Here is an 11,242-nt window from a genome sequence, read left to right on the forward strand (position 1 = left end):
ACTTTTCTCTCTCTCTCTCTCTGGGGAAACACATGTGCCACAAGGCAAAAACCTCTTAAAAAAAAAGGAAAAAAAAGTCCCAAAGGCACAAACTCTTTTACCTGTCCAACTGAATGTGTGAGGCCTTTTTGGTAAAGTTCCACAGTTTTTCATTGTGTTCTCCTACACCACCAAGAATTGCGATTTCACCTACGATCAAGAATAAGAGAACTAGTATAGCAAAAAAGGTCACATTATAAAGTAACTAACACTTTATAAAGTAATGTCCATATGTGTATGCAGTTTTTTTGTAAACATGATGTCACAGCTAAATCCCAAAAAGTAAAAGTAGAAACTATTTAAAAAGTGACTTTGGAGGGCTAGCAGGTGACGTGGTGGTTAAGGATACTGGACTCCCACATGGCTGACAGGGGTTCGAGTCCCAGGCATAATGGCTTGCTTTCTCACTTTCCCTTTCTATCTTTCTCACACTGTCTCTCTCTGGTCAAATAAGAATAAATAAATAAATAAAGTTGAGTAAAATAAAATCTTTTTAAAAAAAGTGACTTTGGAGGGCTAGCAGGTGACGTGGTGGTTAAGGATACTGGACTCCCACATGGTTGACTGCAATTTGAGTCCTGGACCCAGCAGCTTGAAACTCACACTGGGTGCAAGTGTGCACATGCCAAAAATTCCAAGAAGAGAAAAGGGATTGTGGCATGGTCATCCCCCCAAAGGGTGTTTTCTCATTTTTTGTCTCTCTGGCAAGAATACGTGCCCTATAGTAAAAATCCCCCCAAAATTTTTTTTCTAAATAAATAAATAAAAGTAGTGACTTTAAGGTTAAGCCCAAAAGGAAAAGGGGTATATAATGGAAACATTTTGTCAGAAATGAAAAGTTCTGCTCTATACAAGAAAATCTTGTTTGTCAACCAATTTTATATGCAAAGCAGAAGGTCCAGACACTTTTCCCAGCTCTTCTACAGAATCTTTATCAACTCCAATAAGAGCCTATAAAAAATGTTATCCTGACAGGAACAGTAAGGTACAAGATCTTAAAAAGCTAAGTGATGTGGTTACATTTTCCTAAAAGAGTATTAGACATTACTCAACAGAAGAATAGAAAAGCCGTACAGAGGCATATGAAAACAACCAACTTCCATGTCCTCCCATTGCCCCGAAGAACACTGCCAGAAATCTTTTCCACCTGAATGTATCTTGGAGTTAACTCAAGTTTTTTGAGGTCATATGACCATTCTTTTTCACCAAAAGAAATAGACACATTCAACAGTGCCTCAAAATCCTTAAAATTCCATACATAAGTTTCTATTTCTTGGGAGGAAGAAGGTTAGATAAAAAGTTAGAAATTAAAAATATTACTGGAGTCTATAAAACTTCAAGCACCAAATACTGTAACAAACATGTCTGTGTCCCAAAGGATTTATTTTCAAAAATAAAAACATTTCTTGGGCCTCACAGTGATGGGTGTATACTCCTGACCTGTGCTGAACTACTTCTGGCTTTGTTTCCAGATGCAAAGTCTCCAGGGAAAGACATTCTGTGGTCCTGCTAAAAATAATTTTCTCAAACGCACTGTTATGGTCAGTGGCAAAAAAGATTTTTTATATTTTCTTACCAAAGACAAAAATGTTAAAGTTAATCCTAGTACCATATTCTAAATGGAACCAAAGGAATAATTTTTTAAAAGTATTATTTAACTTCATTTATTTTTTATTTTTTCATTCATTTATTTTAATTTGATCAGAGAGAGAGATATACACACAGAGAGAGAGAAGGAAAGTGAGAAAGCAAGCTACCAGGTCCAGGACTTGAACCATGGTCAGCCATGTGGGAGTGTCCAGCACGTTAACCACCATGCCACCTGCTGGTCCCCAAAAGAATAATTTTTTTAAGAGATATTTTTGCTATAGGGTACGTGGGCTCACCAGAGAGACAGACAGAGAAAGAGAGACAGAAAACAAGAAATCACCCCCTGGGGGGATGGCCACGCCGCAATCCCTTCTTCTTCATTCTCCTCTCGGGATCTTGGGCATGCACGCACATGCGCCCGGCGTGAGTTTAAGCCACCGGGTCCGGGACTCAAACTGCAGTCCACTACATGGGAGTCCATAGCCATTACACCAGCTACAGGTCCCCAAAAAAATAATTCTTTTTTTTTTTTTTTTTGAGAGGTTTTCACTATAGGGCGCGTGCGCTCGCCAGACAGACAGAGAGAGACATAGAGACAGAAAGCGAGAAATCACCCCCCAGGGGGGATGGTCACGCCGCGATCCCTTCTCCATTCTCCTCTTGGGATCTTGGGCATGCACGCAAACGCGCCCAGCGTGAGTTTTAAGCCACCGGGTCCGGGATGCAAACCGCGGTCGACTAGGTGGGAGTCCAGTGACATAGCCATTACGCTAACTGCTGGTTCCCTTTTTTGTTTTGTTTTGTTTTGTTTTGTTTTCCAAAAAAATAATTCTTAAAAAAAAAAGAACACAGCTTACAGAAATATGCCAGGAAGAAAGACAGGAACCTCCAACAAGGTCCCCTATGGTCCAATCCACTCCTAGTTTCGGCTGGCCAGGATAACGGGCCTGTGTGGGTGCTCCAACTGCTCAGGAAGATCCCTGGATATGAACCTAGGACCTTTCTCATGCCGAAGTAATTGTGCTACTACTATAGCACCACCTGACTCCTTAAAGTAAGATTCATTTCCAGCTGGAGTGACGGACTTGTGAACCATCCACAAGCTCTCACATCTCTCTGACCTCTAAGCACTTTGCAAAATGAGTAGTGGGGCCAGCAGGTGGTGTAGTGGTTAAGGCACTGGCCTCCCACATGGCCAACTGCTTGAAATTCACACTGGGCATGTGTGTGTACATGTCCAAAATCCCGAGAGGAGAATGGTGGAGAAGGGATTGTGGCATGACCATCTCTCCCTCCCCCAGCCCTGGGGGTGACTTCTCACTGTGTCTCTGTCTCTGTATCTCCTGTGAGTACATATACCCTACAGTACCAATCTTCCTTTCCTGGCTCTCTCACCCCCAACTGCTCATTAAATGTTGGCATCCCTTAATGCTCTACCGTATGTCAGCTGCTTTCTCAAATCATACAGCATCTATTTATTTTATTTATTTATTTATTAAATTTGCAGCGTGTGTGTGTACTCACCAGAGAGAGACCGAGAGAGAGAGGGAAGGGAGAGAGGGAGGGAGAAAGCACCCCACAATGGAGTGTGGTCATTTCCCCTGCATTTCTCCATCCTATCTGAATTTTGGGAACTCACATATATGTGCCTATCAGTCTTTCATGAATACCAGGGCTGGGACTTGAACCACAATCAGCCATAAAGGATCCTACTGATAGCTAGCTTCTTTTTTTTTTTTTTTTCAAATTTTTTTTTAAGAGTTCTCTTATTTGGGACCAGTAGATGGCATGGTGGTAAAGGGCGCTGGACTCCCACATGGCCGACCGTGGTTTGAGTCCTGGACCTGGTGGCTTGCTTTCTCACTTTCCCCCTTCTCTCTCTTTTTCTCTCTCTATCCCTTAAAATAAATAAATAAGTAATGAATAAAGTTCAATAAAATAATAATTCTTTAAAAAAAGAATTATTTTATTGAATTAATTAGTTAATTTAAATTTGACCAGTGATGGGCAAAAGTGAGACAGAGACAGAAAGTGAGAAAGGAAGCTGCCAGGTCTGGGACTCAAACTGTGGTTGAATATGTGGGTGTCCAGCACCACCAACCACTATGCCACCTGCCAGCCCCTGTTGATAGCTTCTTAAACCAGAGTTCTCCAACCTTTTTGGCAATAGGGACTGGCTAATGGAAGACAATTTTTCCACGGACTGCAGGGGACAGGTTTCGGGATAATTCAAGCTCATTACATTAATAGTGCACTTCATTTCTTATTATGGCACTGTAATGTATAATGAAATAAAACGGGCAGCAGGTGGCATGGAGGTTTTGCCACTGACCATAGCAGCAGGCGGTTGGATCCCACATGCTGACTTCATGGTTTGAGTCCCAGACCTGGGGGCTTGAAAGTCACACTGGACATGTGTGTGAACACATGCCCAAAATCCCAAGAGGAGAATGGAGAAGAGAAGGGACTGCAGCATGGTCACCACTCTGGAGTGGTGATTTCTTATTTTCTCCCTCTGGTAAGAACCTATAGTAGGAACTAAAGAAAAAAGCACACATTGGGTTGTAGGAAATGTCATGATGCGTTTTTCTATGCAAAAATGCATACTGACTTTTCCAACAACCCAATAGATAATGCAACTTCACTTGCTCACTTGCCCACTGCTCACTTCCTGCTGTGTGGCCCAGTTCCTAACAGGCCATGGACCGATGCTGGTCTGTAGCCCTGGGGTGCAGGACTCTGGTCCTAAACCACAAAGCCTGCTCTACTCAGTAGCTCTTAAGGATTTTACTTATTCCCGTGGATTCAGACTGGACGTACGTGCCCTTAACTGCCATACTAACATCTGCAGATATCTCCCTCCATATTTCCATCTTTAGTACCTCAAACTCTATGCCCAAAACCAAACACCTAACTACCCACTAAGGAACTCCCTCTTCATTTCCTATGTCAGGAAAGGGCATCACCATTTATGCATCCAAAATCCTTCCCTTTCTTCTCTATTCCATATCCAGGTAATCATTATCAATAGTCACTGATTGGGGCCACCAGGTGGCATAGTGGTTAAGTCACTGGACTCTGACATGGTCAATCATGGTATAAATCCAGACCCAGCAGCTGGAAAATCTCACTGGGTGTGTGTATGTGAGTGCTCAAAATCTCAAGAGAATGGGTAGGAAAAGGGATTGTGGCTTGGCCATCCCCCTGGGATGACTTCTCATTTTCCCTATCTCTGTCCCTCTCTGTCACACTCCAGCAAGTGTACGCACCCTATGGGAAAAATTTGAAACAAACAAACAAACAAAAATGGGGCCAGCAGGTTGGGTAGTGGTTAAGGCACTGGATTCCCTTGTGGTAAACTGTGGCTCAAGTCCTGGACCCAGTAGCTTGAAACTTATGCTAGCCGTGTGTGTGTGTGCCTAATATTCAAAGAGGAGAACAGAAGAGACAGGACTGTGGTGTGGCCATCCCCTCTGAGGGGGGTGATTTCTTGCTTTCTGACTCTATCTCTCTGGTGAGCACACACATCCTACAGCAAAAACGTCTCAAAAAAAAAAAAAAAAAGGTTTCACTGATCAGTAAGATCATCAATAATTCAATAATTCTATTTCTGAAAAATCTCTTAAAACCAGCCCTGCCTCACCTTCACTCACTAGTGCCTTTACCACTTCTCACATGGATTACTGACACAATTAAAAAAAAAATTCCAGAAGGGATGTGTACTCACCTGAGACAGAGAATATAGCAAGAGATGAAAAGTGAAAAAGCAACCCTCATTGGGCATGGTTACCCTACAATTCCTACTATACCATTTTACCCCCTTTCAGAATCTGGGTACACATGCATGGTTTTCTAAGTCAAGCAGGTCTGAGACTTAAATCATTTAGTCAGGGGCAAGCAGATGGTGTAGTGGTTAGGGTACTGGATTCTCATGTGGCCGACCAATGCTTCAAGTCCCAACACAGTGGCCTAAAATTCATGCCAGGCGCATGTGCATGCATGCCAAAAATCATAACAGGAGAATGAAGAAGGGATTATGATGTGACCATCCCCCCTAGGGTGTTAATTCTCACTGCCTCTCTCCTTCCAGCGAGCAAATGTACCATATAGCAAAAATCTCACCCCCAAAATAAATAAATAAATAAATAATCATGCAGTCAGCCATGTAGGATCCAGCCACCTTAACCACTACTCTGCAGGCTGGTCTACTGATGTAACTTTCCAAACAGTTTCTTTTACTTCTAGTCTTATCGGTTCTAATACAGTGTTCAAATTATAGGCAGGGTCATTTTCTTTGTTTGTTTGTTTATTTATAAAGAGGTTTTTGTCTCAGGGCATTTGCACTCACAGGAGTGGGGAAGTGCAGAGACAGAGAGGGCAAGAGTGAAAGCGAGATATCACCCCCCCCAGGGGGATGGTCATACCACAACCCCTTCTCCTCTATCTTCTTCCTGGGATATTAGGCACGTGCACACACATATCTAGCCTGTTGCAAGCCACCGGGTCTGGGACTTGAATTGCGGTGGGTCAAATGGGAGTACAGTACCTCATCCAATAAACCACTTGCTGGCCCCAAGGCAGGACCATTTTAAAAAATGCAAATCTGATTATGTAACTCTGCTACTTAAAATGCTTTAAAAGAGGGATCAGCAGGTAGTGTAGTGGTTGAGGCACTGGACTTCCACATGGCTTGAAACTCACACCAGGCATGTGTGCGTGCATGCCCAAAATCCCGAGTGATGAGTGGAAGAGAAGGGATTGTGGTGTGGCCATATCCCCTGAAAGGTGATTTCTCATTTTCTGTCTCTCTAGCAAGCATATGTGTCCTATAGCAAAAATCTCTCAGATAAAAAAAAAAAAAAAAACTTTAAAAGATCTTTGAAGTCAAGGTATAATCTGTAGCAAACTGAACTGTAGTGCTGGAAGCCACATTGCTAACAGTAATCCCAGGCAGGCCTGAAAATCCACTGGCAAGTGCATGTGTACCAGGATCCTGATGAGCTGAAGGCTGGGAAAGGGGTACCAAGGGATGATGAGACCCTGTAAAAGGTGCTTCTCTCATGTACTCATATAGCATATGTACTATCATAAGTAAAATAAATGGAAAGATTTTTGCTTTTTTTTGTTTTTAGAGATTTTTGCTATAGGGCATATTCACTCACTGGAGAGACAAAGAGACAAAAAGTATAAAATCATCCCCCAGGGGGGATGGCCACACCACAATCCCTTCTCCTCCATCTCCTCTTAGGATCATAGGCATATACGCACATGCGCCCAGCCTGAGTTTTAAGCCTCTGGGTCCGGGACTCAATCTGCAGTCAGTGTGTGGAAGTTCAGTGACGTAACCACTACACCATCACTGGTCCCAAATTTCTTTTTTTTAAAAAAAGATCCTTGAGGGCCCAGCAGGTGGTGTAGTGGTTAAGGGTGCTAGACTCCTACATGGTTGGTTGACTGTGGTTCTAGTCCCGGACCTGGAGGCTTGCTTTCTGACTTTCCCTCTCTCTTTTTCTTACTCTCTTCTCCGCTGGTCAAATTAAAAAATAAATAAATAAATAAATAATGTTAAATAATTAAAAAAAAAACTTTTAAAGATCCTTGAATAGGTCACTCATTTCACGTGTGATGATGTTATTACTTTTGCTTAGAACTGGGTAGTTACTCCCTTTCTCCTTTGTTTGCTTGATAAACTTCTGCGAGTCTCTGTGCAGCTCCTCCAAGAGGAAGCTACCTGATAACTTTCCAGACGGACTAAAGCAGAACTGTTACCTTGTTATTTAATGAACCTGACAATGACCTGTGTTAAAGGAAGAAAGGCAGGGGACCAGCAGGTGGTGTGGTGGTTAAGGTGCTAAACTCCCACGTGGCCAACTGCGGTTCAAGTACTGGGCCTGGTGGCTTGCTTTCTCACTTTTCCTCTCTCTCTCTGTGTATCTGTCTCTGGTCAAATTAAAATAAGTGAATGAATAAATAAAATTAAATAAATAATTATATTTAAAAAAAGGAAGAAAGGCAGACACAAAAGAAGGGAAGGCAGAAAGGCAAGATCTGGGCATGAAACTAGAAATGGAAAATTATTGACAATAACATGCATGATTAAGCCACCATGCAGCATATTCTGGATGGGAAATCACATTTAATGCATTAAAAATAAGTATATAAATAAAAACATAAATAAATAGATGATGGGACTGGCAGGTGGCATGATGATTGAGGGCACTGGATTCCCCATAGCCAACCATGGTTTGAGTCCTGGACCTGGCAGCTTGCTTTCGTGTCCTGGACCGTGCAGCTTGCTTTCTCCCTTTCCCTTTCTCTCTCTCTCCCTCTCTCTCTCTTTCTCTCTCTCTCTCTGGTCAAATTAAAAAATAATAATAGCAAATGGAATTTAATAGACAATTATTAAAAAAAATAATAACAGATGGGACCAGCAGTTGGTATAATGGCTATATCACTGGACTCCCACGTAGTCAACCGTGGTTCGAGTCCTGGACCCGGTGGCTTAAACTCACACCGGGCATGTGTGCATACATGCCCAAGATCCCAAGAGGAGAAGGGATTGTGGCATGGTCATCTCCCCAGGGGATGATTTCTCGCTTTCTGTCTCTCTCTTTCTGGCAAGCACACACGCCCTATAGCAAAAACCTATCCATCAATAAATAAATAAATAGATGAACAAAATTAAATAACTAATTAAAAATATATTTGAACAGACTCAAAATGATCTTAAGGGGCCAGCATTTAGCGTAATGGCTATGTCGCTGGACTCCCACGTAGTCGACGACGGTTCGCGTCCCAGACCCGGTGGCTTAAAACTCACGCCAGGCGCGTGTGCGTGCATGCCCAGGATCCTGAAAGGAGAATGGAGGAGAAGATATTGCGGTGTGACCATCCCCCCTGGGGGGTGACTTCTCACTTTCTGTCTCTCTGTCTCTGTCTGTCTGGTGAGCGCACGCACCCTATAGCGAAAACCTCTCCAAAAAAAAAAAAAAAGATCTTAAAATCATTGTTTTTTTTTTGGTCTTACAAAAATACAAACGACCTTAAAATCATTTTGTTAACAGTGAATTATATTGTATTATTATAGAACCATAAGAAAAAACATTTACTCCTCATTATTTAATAAATGAATATAACTAATATTTCAACTACACTTTTCCTGGGACACCTCGCTGTATATCTGCCATCCCACATTACAAACTGTCTCAAGATAGGGATATCCTAAGCATTCCACGGAAGCAAGCAGCCTGCTGGTACCCTGAGCCATCAGCAGAGTCAGTCCGAATGAACACACTGAACGATCCCCCGTGACTCCTACCTTCTCGAACCAAGTCCTCCGCAGTGTTAACTCCGTGTTCTATGAGCTTCTGGCAGTCATCCAGGGGCTTAATGGTCTCCTGCTCAATGGTGTCCACCTCTTGCAAAAGGGTCACCAATCGCTCATCCAGGAGCTTCCCAAGTGTTCCCTTTAAATCACTGAAATGATGTTTGAGGACATCCCTTGTTTGTGATGCACTTTCTTTGATCTGAAAAGAAATAACATGAAAAACAAAATCAGAATCTATAGAAAAGAGATTTTATTACTTATAATAAATCTAAAGACACAATACAATCACCTTCAACTCATTAACATTTTTAATTGAAATTATATATATTTCAGTGATTAAGGTGCTGGACTCCCACATGGCTAACTGTGGTTAGAGTCCCGGACCTGGCAGTTAGAAAATATTGCTGGGCACCTACACATGTGTGCTCAAAATCCCCAGAGGAGAGCGTAGGAAAGGGACTGAGGCAATGTCATCCCCCCAGGGGGTGATTTCTCACTTTCCTTTTCACTGTCTCTCTCTGTCTCTCTCTCTCCAGTGAGCACACGTATCCTATGGCAAAAACCTTTAAAAAAAAAAAAGAAATTGTATATATTTAAGTATATATCATGATATTTTGATATACATACACAGTGAACAGATTAACATATTCAAGTTAATTAACATATTCATCTCTTTACATGATTAGCTTTGTGTGGGGGTGATAATACTTAAGATCACTCTTAGCAATTTCTTTCTCTTTTTTAAAAGTATTATGCATTTTATTTTATTGTTATTTTTAAATTCACTATAGAGCACATGCACTTACCAGAGATAGAGAAAGGGAGAAAGCAAGCTACCAGGTCTGAGACTTGAACCACAGTCAGCCAAGCAGGACTTGAGCCTTAACCACCAAGTCACCTGCTAATCCTCTCTTAGCAAGTTCAAAGTATACAACATAGTATTATTAATTATATTCCCTATCCTGTTCATTGTATCTCTAGTATTTATTACTCCTTCATTACTGGATTTTTTTTTTTTTAAAGAGGTTTTTGTCTTAGGGTGCATGCACTCGCTGGAGAAGGGCAGAGACAGTGAGAGGGAAAGTGAGAAATCACCCCCCAGGGGACATGGCCACACTACAATCCCTTCTCCTCCCGGAATCCTAGGCATGTATGTACATGTGCCTGGCATGATTTTCAAGACACCGGGTTTGAGACTTAAACTGCAGTCAACCATGTGGGAGACCAGTGACGCAACTGCTATGCCATCTGCTGGCGCCATGACTGATATTTTTTATGTCCTCTGACCAACACCTGGCTATTTCCCCTACTCTCATCTCTGGTAACTACCATTCTTTTTTCTGCTTCCACGGATTTGTTTTGTTTATTTGTTTTGTTTTGTTTTGAGTTTGCTATAGGACATTTGCCCTCAGCAGAGAGAGATGGGGTTGAGGGTAGGGGAGAATGAAAAATCACTCCCCAGAGTGATGGCCACACTACGATCCCTTCTCCATTTACCTCTCTTGATTTCGAGCGGGCACACACATGCTCTCAGTGTATTTTTCAAGCCACCAGGTATGGGATTCAAATCACACAGTTCTCCATGCAGGAATCCGCTGCCTTAACCACTACACCACCTGGTGGCCCCAGATTTCCTTTTTAATGTCTGAATAATATTTCCTTGTTTGTGTGTATCTTCCTTTCACTAATAAACCCATTGTGATTCATTTGTACAAGCTGGCAGATCACCACAGGATTGGCTTTCACATCAGACAGATGTTCTCAAATCCTGGTTCCATCACTGACAAACTATGTCAATTTGATGACACTAAGTCCTCTATGTCTCCATTTTCTTGCCAAATGAGTGTAACAATGGTTGCTTCACAGAGTTGCTGTGATGATGAATTAAAATACCCAGGGAGCCGAGCCCATGGCCTGATGGCTAAGGGAGCCAGATCCCACATGGCTATCAGTGCAGTTTGAATTCTGGCCTCAGGGGCTTAAAAAGACACTTGGAACATGTGTGTACATGCCATAGTCCCAACAGGATGGAGAAATGGAGGAAAAGGGATTGCAGTCCCCTAGCCCATGGTGGCAGGGGTGAGGGGGATACTTTCTCCTTCCTCCTCTCACTCTCTCTCTCCCTTGTTAGAGCATGTGCCCTCCGGCAAACTTTGATCAAATAACTGGTATGTTGTTCTCAGATAAATCAATGTTAGAAAAGATTATTTGCATAAAATATTATAGTTCTTGGCAACAGTATTTTAAAAAATTAATTCTTTCCATAAATGAGAGAGACAGAGGCAA

The 11,242-nt window shown here is 42.2% G+C and overlaps 1 protein-coding gene across 1 annotated transcript in view; it reads right to left on the bottom strand.

The window, feature by feature from the left end:
* Positions 1-9,155, bottom strand: part of CRLF3 (cytokine receptor like factor 3) — a gene marked incomplete at its 5' end in the record, with an annotated part of 26,944 nt that extends 17,789 nt beyond the window's left edge. The window contains 2 exon segments of the mRNA XM_014590108.2: positions 102-189; positions 8,948-9,155. Of these exon segments, the coding sequence (XP_014445594.1) occupies positions 102-189; positions 8,948-9,155 (296 nt within the window).
* Between the last annotated feature and the right edge of the window lie 2,087 nt (positions 9,156-11,242).

The sequence above is a fragment of the Tupaia chinensis genome, unplaced genomic scaffold (assembly GCF_000334495.1).
Source record: "Tupaia chinensis unplaced genomic scaffold, TupChi_1.0 Scaffold000407_1, whole genome shotgun sequence".
Taxonomy (NCBI): Eukaryota; Metazoa; Chordata; class Mammalia; order Scandentia; family Tupaiidae; genus Tupaia; species Tupaia belangeri.